The sequence below is a fragment of the Myxine glutinosa genome, chromosome 3 (assembly GCF_964187855.1).
Source record: "Myxine glutinosa chromosome 3, kmMyxGlut1.1, whole genome shotgun sequence".
Lineage (NCBI taxonomy): Eukaryota > Metazoa > Chordata > Myxini > Myxiniformes > Myxinidae > Myxine > Myxine glutinosa.
In genome coordinates, this window is record NC_136263.1 from 188402557 (window position 1) to 188427950 (window position 25394).

The 25394-nt window shown below is 45.1% G+C and overlaps 1 protein-coding gene across 3 annotated transcripts in view; it reads left to right on the forward strand.

Moving 5' to 3' along the window:
• Positions 1–874: 874 nt before the first annotated feature.
• The window catches only part of WDR5 (WD repeat domain 5), a 56455-nt gene continuing 31935 nt past the window's right edge, over positions 875–25394 (forward strand). The window contains exons 1-3 of one of the 3 annotated variants that reach the window (XM_068109662.2): positions 875–1444; positions 4807–4926; positions 21141–21249. In XM_068109662.2, coding sequence (XP_067965763.1) covers positions 1313–1444; positions 4807–4926; positions 21141–21249 — 361 coding nt within the window. In that variant the 5' untranslated portion in view covers positions 875–1312. The remainder of the gene's footprint in view (positions 1445–4806; positions 4927–21140; positions 21250–25394) is intronic. The other 2 variants (XM_068109664.2, XM_068109663.2) reach the window with 2 other exon arrangements.

Consider the following 25394-nt stretch of genomic DNA (forward strand, 5'->3'; position numbering starts at 1 on the left):
CGAACCATTACTGGATTCAAGCCATTACTGGATTCAAACTATTACTGGATTCGAACCATTACTGGATTTAAACCATTACTGGATTCAAACCATTACTGGATTCGAACCTTTACTGGATTCAAGCCATTACTGGATGCGAACCATGACTGGATTCAAGCCATTACTGGATTCAAACCATTACTGGATTCGAACCATTACTGGATTCAAACCATTACTGGATTCAAACCATTACTGGATTCAAACCATTACTGATTCGAACCATTACTGGATTCGAACCATGACTGGATTCAAACCATTACTGGATTCGAACCATTACTGGATTCGAACCATGACTGGATTCAAACCATTACTGGATTCAAACCATTCCTGGATTCAAACCATTACTGGATTCAAACCATTACTGGATTCAAACCATTACTGGATTGGAACCATTACTGGATTCAAACCATTACTGGATTCAAACCATTACTGGATTCAAACCATTACTGGATTCAAACCATTACTGGATTCAAACCATTACTGGATTCAAACCATTACTGGATTCAAACCATTACTGGATTCAAACCTTTACCAGATTACCGTAGTGACGTGGTCCCTAATTTGCCCGATTTACCCATTTTCTTCCCCCCACCTCGCTCCCCTCCCTTGTTGTAATGGTACGATCCACAGCAATCGAACCTCCCCCATTTTTGTAATGGTACAACCCTAACTTTGAATCAGGTAAAAGTGGAGTAACTTCACGGAAATGAAAACTTTATGAGTTTCTGTATTTCTGTATCATATAACAAGGGGTATCTTTGTTTCATTTGTGGTACTGAATGTATTAACAACCAAATTTGTCCAGGTCTTTTTGGAACATCCTGTATGGTAATTCGGCTGCGACCTTCGGGTGGTCGTGACCCCCGAGCACGTGTCACGACTGTATCCGTATGATCAGATTATGGAGGGAAGTTTTGCGCACGTGGGCCTCGCAAGGCACCTCAGAAAGTAATCAACTACTCACGTCAGAGCTGTCTATTCTGCATTCGATTCCCATCACGACTCACGACTCACGACTATATAAACTGTCGGTGTCGGATTCCTGCTTCCAACGCATTTTAATATCCAGCAGAATCGTTCCGTTTACCCTCGAGTTGAGTCATGACGGACGCTGGAGGATTGGAGGGTACAAAATGTAACACCATTATTTAAGAGAAGAGGTAAGGGGACTATAGACCATGTTAAGTAACGAAAGAACGAAAGAACGAACGAACGAACGAACGAACGAACGACTGACTGAATGACTGACTGAAAGACTGTGGCATCTGTGCGCATGCGCAAAGCGTGCGTCTCAACGAAGCGCGTCGATGTGTTGGGCTGCAGGCTGACGGCCCAAGGGGGGGCAAGACTTACCGAGGTGCGCAAACCCCCGACTCCAACGCATCGCTGTGTCTCCAGGACAGGGGTGAGATCCCCTTGGGGGGCTTTGGTTTACGTTTTACGTCTCATTTTCCATATAAACGTCGTTTCGGTCTGAGGTAGTGGATCGCAGCGCAGGTCCACACTGTACAGTGTACTTACTATACTAGGTGTATAACAGTCGTGGTTGGTGCATTGTTTGTCTATGGCTCGCGTGAGGACGATGCACCGACATTATAGTTTTTATTCTGTAACAGGTTTGATTGATATTTAGTGTTAAGGCGATAGGAGAGCTTTGAAATTTGAATGATCATTATGGGGCCTACAGAGTACAATACAGTGCGGTGCTCTGAGGACTGGACCAATGGTGTGTGGGTCGGAAATATCTTATTTGCCTTATTTATTATCGGATCGAACTGATTATTTAAATTGGAGAGTAGCAGATGTAACACCTTTGTTTAATAAAGGATCCAGAGAAGAATTGGGGAACTGTAGACCTGGTGTGTTGCTTTCACTTCAGTGGTGGAGAAGGTGTTGGAGGTGTTAATGAGGCCCCAGATGAGGATCCATTTAAATACACTATAACGGCACTCAGAAGAGAGCACACCTCCACCTGGTTGGCCATATCACTCAATGAATGGTGAAGAATCACTTAAAGATTTAAATCATTTTCATATCCGAATCCATATTCAGATCTTCACCATAATCGAATCGAATAGTCCTTGTCAGACACCCAACCTGTCCACCAAGTTTCGTTCAAATCCGTCCACAACTTTTAGAGATGTCCTGGTATGTATCGTTTTTGGCCCGATCTCCCAATGGTGAAGAATCACTTTAAAATTCTAGTAGCCGGATCCCGATCCAGATCTTCACCAACATTGAATCGGTTCTTCCTTGTCACACACCCAACCTGTCTAACAAGTTTCGTCCAAATCCGTCCACAACTTTTAGAGATGTCCTGGTATGTATCGTTTTTGGCCCGATCTCCCAATGGTGAAGAATCACTTAAAAATTCGAGTAGCCGGATCCCGATCCAGATCTTCACCAACATTGAATCGGTTCTTCCTTGTCACACACCCAACCTGTCTAACAAGTTTCGTCCAAATCCGTCCACAACTTTTAGAGATGTCCTGGTATGTATCGTTTTTGGCCCGATCTCCCAATGGTGAAGAATCACTTAAAAATTCTAGTAGCCGGATCCGGATCTTCACCAAAATCTAATCATTTCGTCCTTGTCACACACGCTACATCTCTGCCAAATCTCGTCCGAATCCGTCCACAACTTTTAGAGATATTTTGTTCACAAACGGACAGACAGACCGGGTGAAAACATAACCTCCATCCACCTTTGGTGGCGGAGGTAACAAGCGAATTAAAGGCAGTCAGCATGGGTTTACTAAAGGGAGATCTTGTTTAACAACTCTTTTAGAGGTCTGTGAAGCAGTTTGTGATTTGGTGGATGAGGGAATGGCAGTGGACATAGTGCACGTAGGCTTTAAGAAGGCATTTTGGTGACGTACCACGTAGGAGGCTGTTCCTTAAGATGAGGGCTTGTGGAGGAGCTAACTTGATCGAAAACTGTTTTATGATCAGAATGACAAGGTGGAGGAGCAGGTGTGGGGAGAGGGGGGGGTGGGGGGGGGAGGTTGTGTAAGTAGACAGATAAAGCCAATAAGGTTTTGGATTATATTCACTGGGGGATAAATAAAACATCTAAGGAGGTCGTGTTAAAAATAAAAATAGGAATTTTGTGAGCTCAAACCTCGAATATTGCGTGCACTTTTGGTCGTCTCTCGACCTCCGGTCGTCTCACCTCACCTCCGGTCGTCTCACCTCCAGTCGTCTCACCTCACCTCCGGTCGTCTCACCTCCAGTCGTCTCACCTCACCTCCGGTCATCTCACCTCACCTCTGGTCGTCTCACCTCACCTCCTGTCGTCTCACCTCACCTCCGGTCGTCTCACCTCACCTCCGGTCGTCTCACCTCCAGTCGTCTCACCTCCAGTCGTCTCACCTCCAGTCGTCTCATCTCCAGTCGTCTCACCTCACCTCCAGTCGTCTCACCTCCAGTCGTCTCACCTCCAGTTGTCTCATCTCCAGTCATCTCACCTCACCTCCAGTCGTCTCACCTCCAGTCGTCTCACCTCCAGTCATCTCACCTCCAGTCGTCTCACCTCACCTCCAGTCGTCTCACCTCACCTCCAGTCGTCTCACCTCCAGTCGTCTCACCTCCAGTCGTCTCATCTCCAGTCGTCTCACCTCACCTCCAGTCGTCTCACCTCCAGTCGTCTCACCTCCAGTCGTCTCACCTCCAGTCGTCTCACCTCCAGTCGTCTCACCTCCAGTCGTCTCACCTCCAGTCAGCACTTGACACTTTGCAGCATTGACAATACTGTGCTGCCCTCTGTCATCTTGACTAATGTAGTACAACTGAGAGATTGAGTGTCAGAATCACGAAACGTCGCAATCAGTGTCGGTCAGAGTTTGTAATTTTGTGATTGTCCTGAGCAAATCGTCTGTGCTTTGTGAAAGATGTTATAGCATCGTTAATGGCCACAAGCTAATGTGACAGCATGCTTTGTGTTACTTCAAAAAAAAAAAGTTTTTCTTTAAAAAACAAAAAAGAGAAGATTTCCATTATAACGTATTTTGACATTTTTCTGTCTCAATCCCGCAACAAATAAAATACACAATTACACCAACCCACAATACAAATGTACAACTACCTCTCATGTACACATCCTCGTACAATTGTTACTTGTTACTCTGGGCAGATTTTATTGGTTCAAACCTGATTTGTCGATCTTATTTCCTCAGTGTGTTTTCATTTTTTGAGTTTCCTCACATATATGTCGTACGTACCTTGGTTTTTTTTTTTGGTTTTTTTTGTATACAAGGTCGAGGCTCGTGAAAGAGCGAACATTAATCACACAAAAAGTCAAACAGACACATAAAACATATAATAAGGGGAGCGGTAGACAAGATGGGGAGAGAGAGGGAAGGACACAAACACAACATTTGAGAGCAGGGACATCGAGAGATCTGTGGGAGGGGAGAGCTTCGGGGGAGGTGGGAGAGGAATAAAACATATGGACACTGCAAGGACTTCCAGGAAAGAAGTTGGAATTTAAAAAAGTGAATCTGGGGTGAATTAGCGAGGGTAGAAAAGATCAAGGTTTTTGGATGGGGGAAGATAAGAGATGGTGGTGAAGGGGGAGATTTGAAGGGGAGGGGCAAGGGGGGAGTTTAGAAAGTGGATGATGAATGAAAGACGAACATTTATAACAAATTGGATTAATTGTGATTTTCAAGTTAGAGATCCGTTTAAGAACCTTGGTTTTGATCTGGCAAATCTATATGACTGGTTCACCATATTTACACCTTGAGCATTTTCCTCTCTCTCAATCAGGCTGCAGTAGTTTTGCTTGGAGAAAATAGGAAAATGGCATCCGAAGAGAAAAAGTGTGAAGGAGACCAAGAGAAGGGTCAGTCCGTTGTATCTACCATGCCTGGACCAACCCAGGGCAAGGTAAGCACGACATAGTCATGTTGCTTGGTGGACAAACTTTTGTAAAATAAAATGAGACAGAATGGCAATTGATGCTTAAGCAAATACTTATCGAAGAGTATACTGAGAATGGCTGTCAAAGCTAAGTACGTTATAACGTGTTTACCTCAAGAAATTGTGGAATGCTTCCTGGGTCTGTTGATTTAAATATGGCGAAGGCGACACGTTTGTTTTGGCAGAAAAAGATATCAACTGTGTTATTTTACCATGTTCAGTGATCTGCAAAGATGATTGTGAACGAAAACTACAGAAAAAAAAAATCCACGTAACCTCTCAAGATCACGGATGTTGATGTCAAAATAATGATGTAATAATCTTGGGAAAACAATAATAATAATAATAATAATAATAATACTATATATTTATCAGAACTTATCACTGACAGGTGATATTTATCCTCATAAGTTGTAAAGGTTCTTCTTCATTCTTCATCCTTCTTCATGCAGCACAAGGATGCAGGGTAGCATCATTAGCTGAGGGTGTGGCTATGCTGCTGATGTAGTAACCCCCGTAGGTTAGGCTCGCCTACACTTCATGAAGGACACCGTGGGATCTTTAATGTCTACAAACTAATGCCGGCAGACGGGACACCGAGTTTAACGCCCATCCAAAGGAGATCAAAAGGTTGGTGGAATATTAGTTTTTACCAGGATTTTTTTTTACTTCCACCACCAAAGGTGGGTGGAGGTTATGTTTTCATCACTGTCTGTTTGTTTGCCTGTGAACAGGATATCTCAAAAAGTTGTGGATGGATTGGAACGAAATTTGGTGGACAGGTTGGGTGTGTGACAATGACAAATTGATTCGAGTTGGTGAATATCCGTATCCGGAAAGGAGAATTTTTTTGGTATTTCTAAGTGATTCTTCACCATTGAGGGAGGTCCAAAAACGATATACAGCACAATGTTTCAAAAAGTTATGGACAGATTCGACCGAAACGAGGTGGATAAGTTGTTAGGTGACAAGAACCAGCTGATTTGATTTTGGTTCATATCAGGTTCATCCAGATCCGGCCTATCGGTGGGATACAAAACGCAAACTGCTCAGTCTGGCAGAGGTATGTGCTCTATCAAGTGTCGATCTAGTTAATTCTGTAATACAGCTTTTACTAACATAACACTGCCTGACCTCAGCGAGGGTTAGTCCAATTTGTAATTGGGAATGTCACAAATTATTTCTTTGTCTATTGGGGAGTACAGTAGGAGGTTAACACTGGTACACTTAGCATTTGATACAAACATACTCATTATAATATACTAGCGGGGTCACCCGTGGGAATCCCACGGGCATGGATGTGTGTGACATTTCGACATATTGAGTTATATGCTGCACATTCATTTTTACAAAATGGTTACTGGCAAGTCATCAGATCCAGAAATGGTGTGAATTTAGTTATTTCACATAATATGTGACCCCTCACTCCTCTCCACCTGACACTCTCCTGTCTCCACCTGACACTCTCCTGTCTCCACCTGACACTCTCCTCTCTCCACCTAGCACTCCTCTCCTCTCCAAACCCTCACATCCCTCTCCTTTCCAATCCCTCACCTCTCCAATCCCTCACACTCCTCTCCTCTGCAATCCTTCACACGCCTCTCCAATCGCGCCTCACACTCCTCTCCAATCGTGCCTCACACTCCTCTCCAATCACGCCTCACACTCCTCTCCAATCGCGCCTCACACTCCTCTCCAATCGCGCCTCACTCGCCTCTCCAATCGGCTTTCCCCGTCTCGTTTCTCTCCTTTTTCTCCCGTCTCGTTCTTTTTCTTGCTCCAAATCGGCCCGTCGGAATCGGAAATCGGCCCGTCTCGCCCGTCGGCCCGTCGGAATCGGAAATCGGCCCGTCTTGCTTTTGTGCTTGTGCGTAAATAAATTGTGTTCATGACACCATTTCTGGTGTTGGGCTAGCGGCTAGGGTGCCGGCTTAGGATCCTGGGTCGATCGCCGAATTAATGCCAGGGGGGTTGACTCAGCCTGTCATCCTTCCGAGGTCGGCTAATTGAGTACCAGTTCACTGGTAATTCCCTGTTTGTCGTTGAAGGCGGCAAAAAGGGTTGGCGTCAGGAAGGGCATCCGGCCGTAAAACATTGCTTCAAAAAGGGGACAAAAAAACAACAACTACCACGGTCCCCGAAAAGGCCAACCCCCGCTTTGCGGGGAAAAATGGCCTCTAAACGGTGGTTTTTACACCATTTCTGGATCTGATGACTTGCCAGTAACCATTTTGTAAAAATGAATGTGCAGCATCTAACTCAATATGTCGAAATGTCACACACATCCATGCCCGTGGGATTCCCACGGGTGACCCCGCAAGTTTGCATTGACGTTCGTCGATGGACTCGTTCGCCCGTCTCATTCGTTTTCTTGCTGCATCCTGTTCAAGTCTGCGTTCTTCATCGATCGTCTCATTCATTTTGGAAATAGAAGTTTCCACGCAGCGCATGAATTGTCACGATCCTCAAGAGGAATTTGTCTCGTAATCATCAAATGATAAATGGCAAGTAAATTATATTGTGGAAAATTAAAGATTTCAAATAAACCTATTTAAAGTGTATTCGCACATAACTAATTTTAAAAAACGAAGAAATATCTCTCGGTAATTTCCTGAAACATATTTTACTTCCGGCTAATAATGTTGAATTAAATAAAAACGAAGAAATATATGTCGGCATCATTGTTGACGTTTTTGTGACGACTGTCATCAAACGAAAAAGTAATATATCTTAACGGAAAAGCAAAAGCGAATTTTTAATATATATCGACACGTTGCCGTCGGTGTCATGTTGGGCGGTGTATGATACACCATGACGCGATTTTTAAAAATATATCTCTGCATTTTCCCGCGTGTGTGGAATGTTCTCAATTATTGCTGACACCGAGTCCAAAACCATCGATAAAAATGAAATCATATGGTGAGTTAGATTGGAGATAAAGGCGTGAGAGAGACTCAATGGCCTTGAAGTTGAAGTTACAGGCGTTTGAGAATTCATTTCGTTCTATAAACGGCAACTTTCATTGGATTTCCTTCCCGTTTTTTTTCAACCGAGTCGAAAACGATGTTAGCGACTGTGAAAAATGAAATGATATATCGAATTTTTAATATGTATCGACACGTTGCCGTCGGTGTCATGTTAGGCGGTGTATGATACACCATGACGCGATTTTAAAAAATATATCTGCATTTTCCCGCGTGTGTGGAATGTTCTCAATTATTGCTGACACCGACTCTAAAACCATCGATAAAAATGAAATCATATGGTGAGTTAGATTGGAGATAAAGGCGTGAGAGAGACTCAATGGCCTTGAAGTTACAGGCATTTGAGAATTCATTTCGTTCTATAAACGGCAACTTTCATCGGATTTTCTTCTCGTTTTTTTTCAACCGAGTCTAAAACTATGTTAGCGACTGTGAAAAATGAAATGATATATCGAATTTAAAATAGATATCGACACATTGCCGTCGGTGTCATGTTGGGCGGTGTATGATACACCATGACGCGATTTTAAAATATATATCTCTGCATTTTCCCGCGTGTGTGGAATGTTTGTGGAAAATTAAAGATTTCAAATAAACCTATTTAAAGTGTATGCGCACATAACTAATTAAAAAAACGAAGAAATATCTCTCGGTAATTTCCTGAAACATATTTTACTTCCGGCTAATATGTTGAATGAAATAAAAACGAAGAAATATATGTCGGCATCATTGTTGACGTTTTTGTGACGACTATCATCAAACGAAATAGTAATATATCATAACGGAAAAGCAAAAGCGAATTTTTAATATATATCGACACATTGCCGGCGGTGTCATGTTGGGCGGTGTATGATACACCATGACGCGATTTTAAAAAATATATCTCTGCATTTTCCCGCGTGTGTGGATTGTTCTCAATTATTGCTGACACCGAGTCTAAAAGTAAAACCATCGATAAAAATGAAATCATATGGTGAGTTAGATTGGAGATAAAGGCGTGAGAGAGACTCAATGGCCTTGAAGTTACAGGCCTTTGAGAATTCATTTCGTTCTATAAACGGCAACTTTCATCGGATTTTCTTCCCGTTTTTTTTCAACCGAGTCTAAAACTATGTTAGCGACTGTGAAAAATGAAATGATTTATCGAATTTGATTTGAAATAAAACTGGGGGAGAGCAAGACACCACGGGCCTACAAAACAGGACTCAAAGCTATGCGAGTTAATAAAATGGTGGATATTTGTTTATAGCCACTCCCAGAATGGGTGGAGCTATGGGTGGAGCTACTCTGCAAACCGAGTAAGCCACACCCCGGACAGACACCCAACAGATAGACAGACAGACAGACAGAATCATCTACGGCTATTATAATATAGATGATTGGGTAATGTTTGTGGAGGTGAGGTATTGTAAAAGTTGTTTTGTGTCAAGGGGAACATGTTATCACATTGTGGTTAACCTTTTACCTGTATAGAGTATCGCAAAGGTGCAAATAATTTTCTGGATTTTAGAATTGGCTAGAAACCACGAGCTACTTGGAGAAGGAATAGGTTTTGCGGAGATTTTCGCTTGGGGCAGGTGAAGGTGGTATAAAGTGGAAGGAGAGAAGAAGGATTGTAAAGGGTCTTCGTCACTGTATGTGCACCGTGCCACAGTGATTGCTTTTGATTTTTGTTGAATAAATTATTGGGTGTAAATCTTTCATCGCTATTGTTAATCGATCCATCAAAGGACTGTCACATTGTCATTATTGGCAGATATTAATCACAAATAGCAAGTACTAGCATTCTTCATGCCTGTTAGTGTTGTTGTTGTGTTGCCCCAGTCATTTCTGGTTGAACAGACCAGCGGCATGGAGATAGCCTATCAATCTCACTGGAGTGACCGAGAGATCCCTCACATCCAAGATGTTGTGCTCTTACCTATGTGAAGCCAGGACCGCGCAGTCAGGACCGCGCAGTCAGGACCGCTCAGTCAGGACCGCTCAGTCAGGACCGCTCAGTCAGGGCCGCTCAGTCAGGGCCGCTCAGTCAGGGCCGCGCAGTCAGGGCCGCACAGTCAGGGCCGCGCAGTCAGGGCCGCGCAGTCAGGGCCGCGCAGTCAGGGCCGCGCAGTCAGGACCGCGCAGTCAGTCTTCCATGATATCTTTTATTGTGTGTGGAGCCTGGCAGTGGTTGCAGGTGTTGTCAGTGGTGTCGTCGAGTCTATGTTTGTAGTGTAAAAGTTGTGGGTGGTGTCCACAGTGAAGGCGTGAAAGGTGAACACGATCAGACATGGGGAGTAGTTTCTCTGTGTCATCGATGGGAGGGCGTTTTGTGCCCAAGATTGTTTTTTGTAGTTTCCGTTGTTTGATGGGGGATGTTACGAAGGATGTGACTGTAATGTCTTTGTGGTGTAGTTTTAATGTGTCAGGGGCCTGTGGTTGGTTGTACATGTAGTGGCATGGATTCTTCGTGCCTGTTGTTTGTGTCTCTTTGCTGACAGGTTTAATTAAAGGACAGCATATTGTACTTCACAAACGTATTACATGTCTATCTGTGAATCTCAATGAGGATGTAAAATGAAGTGAAGCACATGGAAAAAGGATCTTTAATAACATGTAATTGTTGTTGTCGTGGCTGTGGTTGTTGTTCTAGTTGTTTGTGTGCTCGTTCCATGTTCATCATGATTTGTTTGAAAATATTCCTGCTGCTGAAGAATAATAAAAATAAGACAGTTAGAACCACGACATTAAGCTTCTAGTTTTGCTAAAAACGCTGTTTTTTGGGGTTAACGTGTTACGACGTTTTACAACTTTGATTTTTTTGTTCTAAGACCTCGACTATTAGCTTTCCAAGTAAATTATTGCTAGTAGGAGTTTTTGTTAGGGTTCCTCCTGTGAAAGGAAATTGATCATGAAATATAATTTAAAAGCTTTGAATATGGTTGAATTTTTAAAAACTTTATACAGGAGAAAGGAAGTTTTGTTGAGAAAGAATGATGGAAGGAAGGAGTAACAAGCAGAATGAGTTTTCTTTTGTTGGGCATTTGAGACGTAATAGAAGCGAAATGGTGAAAAAGGACACCTTTGAGAGAAGAGGGATTTAGATGTCAGGCTTAAGACAAAAGAGCACGCTGTCTCGCTGAGGCCTAGATGAACACATTTTTCAACTTGATTCACGAACACAAATTCAACATGACTGGAGCAATAATTACGGGACATGCTTAACAACGTCAGGACCAAACAACAGATAGACAGGACAGACCCGGTCTGGAATTCGTCGCTTTTGAAGTGATGTTCTCGAATCAGGAAAACCACGTACACACTAAGAATACGGTATATATTTACTTTTGCCCCTCCACACATTTTTCATACTAGGACGTGCCCGTACGTGGGTGCCCGTTCCGTGGCCAAAAAAAAAAAAAAAAAAATTTCCAAATTTAAATCAAGTGTACCTCCCTGTCTTTGCTAGCCATGACATTCGATGCCATTGACCATTGCCACTCCTACGCCACGGTGAGGCGACAGGGTAGGATTTGTAGGAGACCTGAAAGTGCAGTGTCAGTATGTATTCCATGTTCGAATTGTATTAGTTTTAAAATAGTTTAAAAAAAAAAAGGTTTGCAAAGCATATCAGCAAATTGAAACAGAATTGAAACAGAGCAGAATTCGTTATTATTATTATATCTATTACTACAAATTATTACAAATTATTACATTACAAATGTTATTCGTTAATGTTAATTCCCTGCCATCACCCTCTGCCATCACCCTCTGCCATCACCCTCTGCCATCACCCTCTGCCATCACCCTCTGCCATCACCCTTCCATCACCCTGCCATCACCCTCCCATCACCCTGCCATCACCCTGCCAGCACCCAGCCCCATCACCCTGCCCCATCACCCTGCCCCATCACCCTCCCATCTCCCCCCCATCACCCTCCCATCACCCTCCCATCACCCTGCCATCTCCCTCCCACCACCCTCTGCCACCACCCTCTGCCATCACCCTCTGCCATCACCCTCTGCAATCACCCTCTGCTATCACCCTCTGCCATCACCGTCCCATCACCCAGCCATCACCCTCCCATCACCCTGTCATCACCCTCCCATCACCCTGCCATCTCCCTCCCACCACCCTCTGCCACCACCCTCTGCCATCACCCTCTGCCATCACCCTCTGCAATCACCCTCTGCTATCACCCTCTGCCATCACCGTCCCATCACCCAGCCATCACCCTCCCATCACCCTGCCATCACCCTGCCATCACCCTGCCCCAGCACCCTGCCCCATCACCCTCCCATCTCCCCCCCATCACCCTCCCATCACTCTCCCATCACCCTCTGCCATCACCCTCTGCCATCACCCTCCCATCACCCTGCCATCACCCTCCCATCACCCTGCCATCATCCTCCCATCACCCTGCCCCATCACCCTCCCATCTCCCTCCCAAACAAAGAATAATAAAAATTGTCTACATGTACATTGTACACACCTTTATGTCGTTAGCACCACTTCATAAGGCACCACGTACGGGCTTCTTCTTTGTTTCCTCGTCCTGGGCAAGAATGCGGAGGCTGCTGGAACTGCCAACCCTAGAGGTCGTCACGTAGAACTGGCAATGGCTGAAGAAGGCTCTTGGGCAGAAGATCCCAACATGGTGTAGCGACTGCCAAAAGAAGTTGTGCATGTATTTTGATGAAATCTTATCGTAACAATTGTTCTTCAAGCAATAAATAAATAATAAGAATTGTCCACATGTACACACCTGTATGTCGTTAGCAGCTCTTCATAAACAACATTGCTGAGGAAACGGCACTTCTCCAGGAGATCCTCACATGGTGTACAACTGGCAAAAGAAGTAGTGCACTTATTTTGATGAAATCTTTTCGTAACAATTTTTCCTCAAGCAAAAAATAAATAATAAGAATTGTCCACATGTACACACCTGTATGTCGTTAGCAGCTCTTCATAAACAACATTGCTGAGGAAACGGCACTTCTCCAGGAGATCCTCACATGGTGTACAACTGCCAAAAGAAGTTGTGCACTTATTTTGATGAATTCTTTGCGAAACAATTTTTCTTCAATCAAAAAATAAATAATAAGAATTGTCCACATGTACACACCTGTATGTCGTTAGCAGCTCTTCATAAACAACATTGCTGAGGAAACGGCACCTCTCCAGGAGATCCCAACATGGTGTACGACTGCCAAAAGAAGTTGTGCACTATTTTTGAAGAATTCGTTCGAAACAATTGTTCTTCAATAAATAAATAATAATAAAAATTGTCTACATGTCCATTGTACACACCTTTATCTCGTTAGCACCTCTTCATAAACAACGTTGCTGAGGAAACGGCGCTTCTTCTTTGTTTCCTCGTCCAGGGCAAGAATGCGGAGGCTGCTGGATCTGCCAACCCTACTGGCCGCCACGTAGAACTGACCATGGCTGAAGAAGTCTCGTGAGCAGAAGATCCCAACATGGTGTAGCGACTGTCCTTGGGATTTATTCACAGTCATGGCAAAGCAGGGTCGTACCGGAAACTGCCGACGCCGCAGAGTGAACGGGAACATGTTGTCAGATGGACTCAAGGTTATGCGTGGAATGAGCAATGTGCGTCCAGAATTGACACCCATCACAGATTGTGCAACCAACAGATTTGGAAGGATCTGAAGTATGATGTACCTTGAGCCATTGCAGTGCCCGCTCTGCTGGTCGAAGTTTCGCAGCAGCATGATGACCATACCCACCTTGAGAGAGATTCGATGTGGCGGCATACCAGATGGACAGAGGGTGTTCAGGAACTCAGGCGGATACAAATGATCACCCTCAGATTCCGCTGTATCGACGCTACAGCAAACATGTTCCTCCCCTGGAAATATGGTCGTCATGTAGGCATTTATCTGATCGACTTCAGAATTGGTCGGACATAGTATAACACGCTCGCATAGCCACTTGGGGTTGCTAATGTTGTTATGCAAGTCTTCGTACACCCAAGTGACAATATCCTGAAGTTTTTCACCAGGAAGAATGAGCGGTTCCCTGAGCTCAATAGCAAATTCACCCTCTTCTGGATTGACAGGAATCTTCCCTTCACCCAGATCCAGCAGGAATTTTGCAAAAGCAGATTCGTCCTGTTGTTCTCCAGCACCCTGCATGATCCTCATGTTTACTCTGAGACGAAGAATCTGCACTTTTCTCCACAGGTATGAGCTCTTGAAGCACCTTCCAACTATGTCAATACGGCTACCGTGTGGCACAACAGTAAGGATCTGCCTCCAGTCACCACTGAAAACCATTGCGATGCCGCCAAATGGTTCCTCGGAGCCCCGAAGCCACTGGAATGTTCGATCTGCTGCCTCCAATGCGCGACGATCCATCATTGAAACCTCATCCACCACCATCAGATTAGTCATGCGTATGAGTGCTGCAGTGGTGTCATTTTCACTGATGTTGCAAGTGGACTCATCAGTGAGAATGAGAGGACACTTGGTCCTACTATGGAAGGTGGCCCCTTTAGGCAGCAGCGTAGCTGCAATACCACTTGCAGCAGTTGCAAGAGCCACTTTGCCCATTGCGCGCACTTTGTTGAGTATATGAGACAATGTGAAGGTTTTCCCAGTCCCACCACTTGCATCAACAGCAAGCATGCAGCCATGTCCGTGTACCACACTCCGCATCACTGTATCGACAACAACGCGCTGCTCGTCATTAAGAAGGCACTCTGTTTGAGCGATGTGAGCCTCAAGTTCTCCTATATTGTGCACTGTTTCGTGCTCGATGACGCGCGGAATGCGAGACTGGAAATGAACTGGGTCAGGCTCAGGAAGGCCAAAGGTCCCACTGAGCGAAAAGCCGTGGCACTCAACTTTGTTCCTCAGCTCTAGTAGCACTGCACTCACAATGCGTCCATTTGGAACATTCACACCTGCAGCACGCATGAAGTCCTCGCACAGCACATACTTGTGCCTTTCCCAGAACTGCACGTGGTTGCCTCTGAGAACGAATATGAGCATGTTGGCAAATACTTCGCGGACTGCAGGGCCAAAAGCAATATTTGCAGCCTCTACCATAACAGAATCCACCTCCTGGTCATTGTCAACGATGCCATATGCAATGCAGGCTGCCAGATAGGTCTCCATGACCCTACCACCAACACGACGGAGATCCAGAAAGCATGTGGGGCCAGGCACGCGGTACAGTAGCATGCGGAGATAGTACAACTCGGCAGTATGGGAGTTGACGGGAATAATGGGGAGCCGCCCAACCGTATCAGCCTTACGGTTATCCTGGAAACTCAGCCTTCTCTTCCGCAATTGAAACCTTTTCCTCAAGTAGGTGAAGTGCTGGAATACATCTGGATATAGAACATGACGCATGTGTGGATGGAGATTCATGGCTTCGAAAAAGGCGGTGAGGGTTGTTGCAGGGGGTCCCGACTCTGCCACGTTCTGTACGGCACCTTCGTCATTGAACGTGATCACCTGCTCATCCTGTAGATGGAGTGCCAGCATCTCGACTGGTGGGTACTTGCGTTGAATGGGGAAATCGTATATGCGCCAGTATCCCTCAGATGCGGTGATGTAACGCCCTAGTTCGTAGCGTGCCACTTCATCATGTCGTAATGCCTCTCGCATCCTCTCATGAGGCTCTAGTCTGACCAGGCACTGGTCCGGGCCCTTTTCAAGGTATTTGTACAGGTACTTGACACAGGTGACAGCACAGACGATCTCAAGGTTGATGTGAGCATCGTACCTGAGGACAATATATGGATTGTAAGGCACAACCCATGCATTGTTAACTAATACGTTAGCACCGCCTCGTATTGTCTTCATGATGGGATCACCAGGTGCTGCTTCTGCCCGTCTTCTGTACAGGGGATAGGAGTCATCAGAGAAGCTTGTCGTTTGACGTAGGGCTTTGGGATAGTCCTTTGTGCACTTCCGGTCTGCCATGCAAGGGCTCAAGATGTTCCATTCCCCACAGGGGCCGTGAATCATGTGTGATGTCACAATACGGTGTAGTTCCGGATTTGTGAGGCTGTCAGGAATCTCAGCAGAGACCACGCGATCGACATCTGCAGGTGTTCTGGGCTTGTCGCGAGGTACCACGGTCAGGAGCATGTGTATATGGGGAAGGTGACGCTTTTGCGTTTCCTTCACCATCACGTAAGCGTCCACATGCCCCAAGATGTCATGCTTGAGGAGGTCTGCGAGGAGTGCTTCCACCTTCATATGAAACACCCGGGCGATGATATCAGGTCTTGCATTGGGTGGCTGACCCTCAAAAACCGATGCTTTAATTTCTGGCCACTTTGGGTTGCAGGTGAAAGTTAGGAAAAAGTCTGGCTTTCCCTTGACTCGGACTAAAGCCATTGCATCCTGAAACTCTTTGGCATACCAACGTGGCGACCCATAAATTGACGGAGGCAGAATGGTGAGGCGTCCAGGTAGCACCTCAGCATCACTGTTTAACGCATCAACGATGATCTTATACTTTTCTGCCTTAATTGACTTCTGGTTGCAGCGAATCCAAGTGAGACGGTGTGACTCAATTTTTGCCATCATGTCGCATACGTACTGCTGTGTCAACCTTCCACCACGAAGCAGTAGATTGAAGTGATGAGTAGGATCACGTACTTGTAGATGGTAGCGGTAGAAAGTTGTTGGCGTTGTCCCTGCCAACTCAGTGTGGTACCCCTGAGAGCCGCAGGGTAGCAGAAGTATGTATGATAGTGGGTCATACGCTGGATGCATGGCGTCTATTGTCTGTAAACCTCCTCCCCTGAGGTGAACAGCGACTGCCAGCCTTCCAAACTGCTCAGTTGTCATAGCCCCTGGAGCAATGACAGCCACATCGCTGTCTGCTGAGGGAAGGTTGACGGTACCAAGATGAAGGTCTCGGCGCCGCGTGCGACCTGTTAACACAATATTCAGTTCATTGGCGCTATCATTATGAACCACATACTCAATGGCTGATTTGAATTGCTGGACGTATGGGTTGCACTCATGAATGGCCTGTTGTGCTCTTAGCAAAAACTGTTCATTCAGGCCACTGTTCGAGGTGTGGGCACGACGATAATCCAGCTCATGGGCTGGATCGTGAAAGTAGATCTGAGCAAAGCGTGGGGTACAACCCAGATCGGCAAGAGGAGCACCAATGTAATGGTAAACCTTACCTTGTATGCGCACTCCAGGATTGAAGCCAGGCATACGTATCTCTCGGACACCGATACTTGCCATTGCCAGCGCGTTGTTGTACTGTTTCGCGTGCTTCACAAAGTCCTGGTTAAGGAAAAGGTTTTTAATAGCATCTGGAGGTTGTGATGGAATTGAACCGGGTTTTGGATTCGTAGGATCATGCATAAGAACGACCTTGCCGTGGTTGCAGCAAAATCCTCTTCTCTCCTCATGCCACACCAAGGCAGCACAATGCGAGCATTTAGGGCATTGAAATATTGAGGTCCTGCTCAACGCGTGCCTGTACTCACCATGAAGGACCTCTCGGAAGAAATCGGTATCATCGAATCGAGCAAGGTTGCGATTGTCATGGTGAGCCTGCTCCAGTCTCACACGGTGTACATCCTCATGGCGCAGGGCATCCCTTACTTGCCGGTCTTCTCGCTGGTGAGGGATTTCTTCTGCACGACGCCTTGTCATGCGTCCAGTGTTGTCTGCCAAGCGAGCAGTCCGATCTTCATCCGTTTCAGCTGCACGACGCCTGGTCACGCGCGTAACGTCGCGTGTCAAGCGAGCAGCGCGTTCATCAGCAGTTTCTTCTGTACGACGCCTTGTCATGCGTCCAGTGTTGTCTGCCAAGCGAGCAGTCTGTTGTTCATCCGTTTCAGCTGCACGACGCCTTGTCACGCGCGTAACGTCGCGTGTCAAGCGAGCAGCGCGTTCATCATCAGTTTCTTCTGTACGACGCCTTGTCATGCGTCCAGTGTTGTCTGCCAAGCGAGCAGTCTGTTCTTCATCCGTTTCAGCTGCACGACGCCTTGTCACGCGCGTAACGTCGCGTGTCAAGCGAGCAGCGCGTTCATCAGCAGTTTCTTCTGTACGACGCCTTGTCATGCGTCCAGTGTTGTCTGCCAAGCGAGCAGTCTGTTCTTCATCCGTTTCAGTTGCACGACGCCTTGTCACGCGCGTAACGTCGCGTGTCAAGCGAGCAGCGCGTTCTTCAGCAGTTTCTTCTGTACGACGCCTTGACATGCGGCCAGTGTTGTCTGCCAAGCGAGCAGTCCGTTCTTCATCCGGTTCTTCTGCACGACGCCTAGTCACGCGCGTAACGTCGCGTGTCAAGCGAGCAGCGCGTTCTTCAGCAGTTTCTTCTGTACGACGCCTTGACATGCGTCCAGTGTTGTCTGCCAAGCGAGCAGTCCGTTCTTCATCCGGTTCTTCTGCACGACGCCTAGTCACGCGCGTAACGTCGCGTGTCAAGCGAGCAGCGCGTTCTTCAGCAGTTTCTTCTGTACGACGCCTTGACATGCGTCCAGTGTTGTCTGCCAAGCGAGCAGTCCGTTCTTCATCCGGTTCTTCTGCACGACGCCTAGTCACGCGCGTAACGTCACGTGTCAAGCGAGCAGCGCGTTCTTCAGCAGTTTCTTCTGTACGACGCCTTGACATGCGTCCAGTGTTGTCTGCCAAGCGAGCAGACCGTTCTTCATCCGGTTCTTCTGCACGACGCCTAGTCACGCGCGTAACGTCGCGTGTCAAGCGAGCAGCGCGTTCTTCAGCAGTTTCTTCTGTACGACGCCTTGACATGCGTCCAGTGTTGTCTGCCAAGCGAGCAGTCCGTTCTTCATCCGGTTCTTCTGCACGACGCCTAGTCACGCGCGTAACGTCGCGTGTCAAGCGAGCAGCGCGTTCTTCAGCAGTTTCTTCTGTACGACGCCTTGACATGCGTCCAGTGTTGTCTGCCAAGCGAGCAGTCCGTTCTTCATCCCTTTCAGCTGCACGACGCCGTGTCACGCGCGTAACGTCGCGTGCCAGGCGAGCAGCTCGTTCCTCGTCAGATTCCATTGCGCGTGCACTACGTGCAGCTTCGTTCCTTCGTTCTCGTAAACGACGACTCGATTGGGGCATTGTCTTTATCTACAATCTATCTATAAGATAGACAGTAAGTAATAAGTATATAGCCGGTAAGTATAGAGCACTTTCGTAAGGCCGGAAGTGAAGTCTACACTGTCCGGAAGTTCGCATATCGCATATCTATCTATCTATCTATTAATGCCCAATTATTCAATTATCGCCAACGTATTTTGGCTTTTTGCAATTTAATCGCAAGGAAAAGTAGAAAGAGAAGAGGGAAAAAAAGAAAAGCCTTGCCTTGCTGCAAACAGCTGCTGCAAACAACAACAACAGGGAAGGCTTCACTGTCCGGAAGTTGGCATATCGCAGTTACGATTATTTTAGTGTTAATGGCCAATTATTCAATTAGCGCCAACGTATTTTGGCTTTTTGCAATTTAATCGCAAGGCAAAGTAGAAAGAGAAGAGGGGAAAAAAGAAAAGCCTTGCCTTGCTGCAAACAGCTGCTGCAAACAACAACAACAGGGAAGGCTTCACTGTCCGGAAGTTGGCATATCGCAGTTACGATTATTTTAGTGTTAATGGCCAATTATTCAATTAGCGCCAACGTATTTTGGCTGTTTGCAATTTAATCGCAAGGAAAAGTAGAAAGAGAAGAGGGAAAAAAAGAAAAGCCTTGCATTAACGCATTAACGCTTGCATTGCATTAACGGTTCGGCACACGTGATAGCTCGCTGCTCTCTGATTGGTTGAAGCGTTTTTTGGACATAGCTCGGTAAGTAATTGTCCGATTAATATGAAACCTTGAAAAGGCACATCCTCGGGTCCCCAGCAATATACCTGGCAAGTTTCAAGTATATCGGACCCGTGGTTGTCGAGAAACAGCGGTCACAGACACACAGACACACAGACACACAGACACACAGACACACAGACACACAGACACACAGACACACAGACACACAGACACACAGAGATTGCTGGAATTATAGATAGATACAGTACATACAATGCAAATTGTCATAAAATCACCTCTTCTTCCTCAAAGTACCCGAGATAATTTGGAATTAAGTAGATAAGTTAAGAAAGACAATACTTGCGGCAATGAAGGGAAAAAGTGCACACGGGCATGTACATGAAGCTTCCTGTTTCTACTATCAATATGACTAAATACGTCGTGTGTTCAAAAAGTATCTGACCTTTATTTTTCGTGCGTAAAAAAAAAGGCGTTGATTGGTGCACGTATGTAGGCGATCCTAATGCACACACGTGAATTTTTTCACACCTGCAGAAGCTGTCATTCGACGGCAGACCGCCGATGAGTGAGGACATGTAAGCGAGCGCCGTCGGATTTTCGTTTTTGACAAAATGCCGGAAAAACTTGAACAACGCTGCTGCATCAAATTTTGTGTTTCATCAAACTTGCATCAAAACTGCAACTTGGTTTCTGGGTCGTACCCATAAACCCAGGACTCATCGCCAGTGATCACTGTGTTGAGGAAGCTGGGATCGCTGTTCACAGTCTCCAGCATGTCCTGTGCGATCTCCAAACGGAGTTGCTTCTGCTCAATCGTTAGCAGCTTTGGTACGAACTTCGCTGAGATTCTCCTGAAGCCCAAATCCTCCTCCATAATGGAATGAACGGTGTTGAATCTTGCGGATCGTTTCCACTTGGGAATCGCCAAGCTTTACACAAAATTTGATGCAGTCGCGTTGTTCAAGTTTTTCCGTCATTTTGTCAAAAACGAAAATCCGACGGCGCACACTTACATTTCCTCACTCATCGGCGGTCTGCCGTCGAATGACAGCTTCTGCAGGTGGGAAAAAATTCACGCGTGTGCATTAGGATCGCCTACATACCTGCACCAATCAACGCCTCCCTAGCTTCTTTTTTTTTACGCACGAAAAATAAAGGTCGGATACTTTTTGAACACAGTAGTATATGCAAAAAATAGTTATGAAGCAAAAGCTAATGTCGATAAGGAAGAATGTAAATAGCGAGAAACATCCTTTTACCAAAGTTAGTGTTGTATGCAGTATTATCACTTGTATACCACTTGTATTATATCACATTATTTTTTTATTTTTTTTATACCGAAGTGATCTGATATATAACATTGAAAATATTTTCTGTTTGATATGGTGCTTGTCACATGTCATGTCCTTCTTACCACTCCATGCTCAGCCAGCACCGCAGAAGCCAAGTTATGCGCTCAAGTTCACGCTTGCCGGCCACACAAAGGCCGTGTCCTCCGTGAAATTCAGCCCAAATGGAGAGTGGCTTGCCAGCTCGTGTGAGTTGTGGGGAGGGTTTAGGTTGAGAGAAAAAATAATAATTGGTGAGAGCATAGGCATAGTTTGACTTTCCTATTGGGGGGGGGGGGGGGGGGCACTTTATGAATCATGTCTCCTCGGTGTTACACATACATAAGCATTGTCTTCTGCTATAAATGGGTGTGTGTGTGCGTGCGTGCGAGTGTGTGTGCATGTGCGTGCACGAGTTATACTTTTTGTGTCTATTAATTATGCACTATTGAAATGTACCTTTTAACTCTTTAGACTGCTGTGAGCCTTTCAACCTTTGAATACCCTCTAAGACCCCTTAAAGACCCAGAGGACTGAAAGTCCCCGAGGACCCATAAGACCCAAAAGTTCCTGAGGACTCAAAATACCCAGAAGACCCAAAAGGTCCCGAGGTCCTGAGGACCCAAAACACCCAAAAGTCCCCGAGGAACTCAAAAGGCCCAGATGATCCAAAAGTTCCCGACAACCCAAAAGACCCAGAGAACACAAAAGATTCCGAGTCCGGCAGGCATGTATGCTACAAGGCAACGAAGACCAATTAAAATTTGGTCCAATGGACCAACGGGCCACCTAGTAATATAAATACTGTTCTTACCTTAATGACTAATGTCAGTGAATCGTCTATCCTTTCTGTTAGCGTAAACATCCACAATGTCCTCTGGAATCAGCTTTCTAGTTAAATCGCCTTCTATGTGAAGAAAATCTTTCTGCATCCATGAGCACAACCAGTTTCTAATCCGTCTCATTGCAGAAAAGCTTCGTTCCAAAGTGGCCATCCCGATTGGCAATGTGAGAGCTAACTGTATGAGTTTGTAATAGTTTGGGTACATTCTCTGAGACTATTCTTTTTGAAGTCTCTGAAGGGTAACACCAGATTCCGTATTAGTAAAAGATCCATTTCTGTAGCTGCAAACCAAGGCTTTATTTTGAGTGGGTCTGCATATTTCTGCAAGAGCGGATGTGGATGAATGCTATTTTTGTGACACCTTAACACTCGGTCACATGCTTCAGCAATCTCCATTGGTTCTTTTGAGAATCATCTCTCTAACTCGGCAGTTACAGCATGTACAACTGCTGATGCCACATCTTTTTTTGGAGGTTGGGATACAGTCACGGGTGTTTCAGGTGCATTTGTTTCCTCTTCTACATGCTCTCTTTGGCCCAAAGTTGTTCATCTCATTTGAAAGAGGATGCAGCCAATAATATTACTCAATGCAAATAGTGCCTCAATGCAAAATAAGTCCTCTTCTCTGGCCGTCCCGCCCATGGGAGCGGCGCCTATATAAATAAATGCAGGATGGCACTTCCGTCTCCACAGCACATTACACCACCATGGCTGACACACAATGGCCAGACAGATATGTGTCTCTCTCATGAGAGGTTCTCGCCTACTAGCTCCGCCTACCACATGTGGGGTTCACGCCTACTAGCTCCGCCTACCACATGTGGCGTTCACGCCTACATATTAAGGTCTAACCTGCCTATAGATTACATTCGCTGATTCTTCAGCGTCACATGTAATAAACGACTTAACCTGACAGGTCCCTGTTACATAGCAATCTAACCGCTACTCGAAACACATGGACCATATAATACTACACTCAACAGTCTGGCTATCAATTTCCCACCTCTTCCTCCTGCGTAACCATAACATTTTAAATAAGGTGGTGTAAAAGAAGACGCTGCAGCAATGGTAATAAACTTCCTATTTTTTCTACAACCTTTATAACCTCTATTTTTAATTGATTTATTTACTTGAACACATTGGAACAGAAATCACCTTATTGCCACTTGCAAAAACCCACTGGCAGACCCCGCCCATTTTTCTCAATACTGCATGGGGAAAGGTGTTCGATGAACTCTCTATAGTTTAATCCTGTATTTGTGTAGTGCAGGGGCATGATGTGCCGATTGGTCTCCTACTGCGCCAAAGTTCCTTGTTGTTATTTCTTAATATTAGTCATTGGATAAAAGAGCGAGGAAGCTGTGCTAATTTTTATACAATCCTTTTGTTTTCTCATTTCCGACATTGTAGCACAAGCCCTGTTTCTTGAGTAACCGTTCTCAGGGTCCCACAAGTGTTTCCTTCATTCTGGGTATTAGGCCCCCAGAAATTGTCATAATAAAAAGTCCCATGGGAATTTCATGATTAAAGTAAATGGACCACATAGAGATATCCATATATCCAAAACATGGAAATAATATATTTGCATTTTCCAAACTCTGTTGGAAAACAAAAATGACGTTGCCAAAATGACGGAGTTTTTATTTCTTCAAAATGATGATAATTCACAAATCCTCTTAACTTGGTAAAGTATTTATGTACAAAAAAAAACTTTTTAGATACCTCTGTTGGAGATGATCATTATTTCTGATCTTGGGGGAATTTGGTAGTGGTTGGGGGTGTTGTATTTGAAGTTTATTGGCTGGTCATGTACTTTATTTTGAAATTTTGTCTGAAAGTTGGCCTGTAACATTGAATTTACTGAAAGCCCTTTGTTTGGAAAAGGTTTAAAACAACTTAAATTTGTTTATGCTTCCAAGTTTTTACCCCAGGGAGAGATTTTTTAAATATGGAACATAGGTCAAGAGGGGTTGTCCCTTCATTGGGGAACTGAAAACTGGGTAGGAAAATTATGGTTTGTTAATAAATTTTCAAAAAAAGGTTATTTTGACTGTTCTTGAGATGCATTTTACTATGATATCATACAACCAACTTGGTCATCATACAATTTGCTACTAAGTGAAAAGTTGGCCCTGACAAGTGTGAGCATGCCTCTATTCATTGCTCCAGCACATGTATTCTCCATGTAAATAACGGTTTTTAAACAAGCAGAGAAGATAAAGACGTTATTCATGGGGGAGAACAGGAAAACCGTGATAACCCTAGATATGAGGTTGTACACGTCAGCAAAGAAGCTAGAGTTTTCCCGAGGGGATTTGCAAGGTCAATGGATTATCAGGCCAGGTGAGCTGCATATTGTAATGGCACAACCAAGGACAATAGGTTCATTCATTCACGATAGCAGTTTAGATGTTTGGATGGACAGTGGGATGGATGGCTTTGCGACTGTCGAGCAGATATTGAATGTAGGCTCATGTGGCAACATTGAAATTGTCGTTCTGTCTTTATGAGGAAGTATTATTTCAGACGAATCCAGACATAAAATAGTTCCAAAAGTCGGAAGCCAAGAAACTGAATGGTGCATCTGAGATGATATGTGCTGCGCATGCAAGTATGGAGAAAGTGATAGAGGCCCGCAATATTGTGAAGAAGCTAGATGAGTTTGATGCCTGGAGTGGAGAAGCAAATGCCGTCTTTAGATTCATACGACACCACATGCATGTGGCCCAGCTCATCTTGCAGTTCATCAGAGTAACCCCAACTGCGGATTGGGAGTTACATCCACAGTCGCTAGAAGCCTTTGCAAAATACTTCTTTGCTTTTATTAAGTTAAATTATCGTACAATGATTCCACTATACCTCGCTGAGATGAACGCTCTCAAAGACACTGATCCAGAGGTTTGACGGGAATTTAAAGATGGCAACTGGGTTGTAAACCAGAACAACATTCCATTTTGTGCCGTTGGTGCTGACCACGCTTTGGAGCACCTGAACCATAGAATGAAAGTCACTGGAGGCTTAGTTGGGATAACACTGAATGAGATTGCAAGGACGCGGTACTTCTTAACTGCACTGGAGCTTGGATATCTTGTTTGAAGAATTAAAGAAGATAGCCGGGGTTGAGTCGAGGTTGTTCACAAAGCATCATAAATGCAGTTGTAACAAACAGACAAGTGAAATATGCGAAGAACATGGTATCCAATGTTCAAAGATTTCATAAATCCATCTTCCAAGTACAAACCCGAGCTCGTACATGTTATGACAGTCGGCGATGCCACAAGCAATTAAAGAAGATATGTGCCAACAAGACATGATTGAAAAAGAGATGCTAGATAAGGTCTGCGATGAAAGGACCAAGAAGGGTACAATCAATTTTTGGGCCCCGATGAAAAAGCACAATCTTCAAACCTTTACAGCTTCCATGAAGAGACTTGGGTTAAGGTCAAGGACACCGTGATGGCGATGAAAGAAGATAGGAGGCCATTTGCAAGAAAACTTATAGTTGCACGT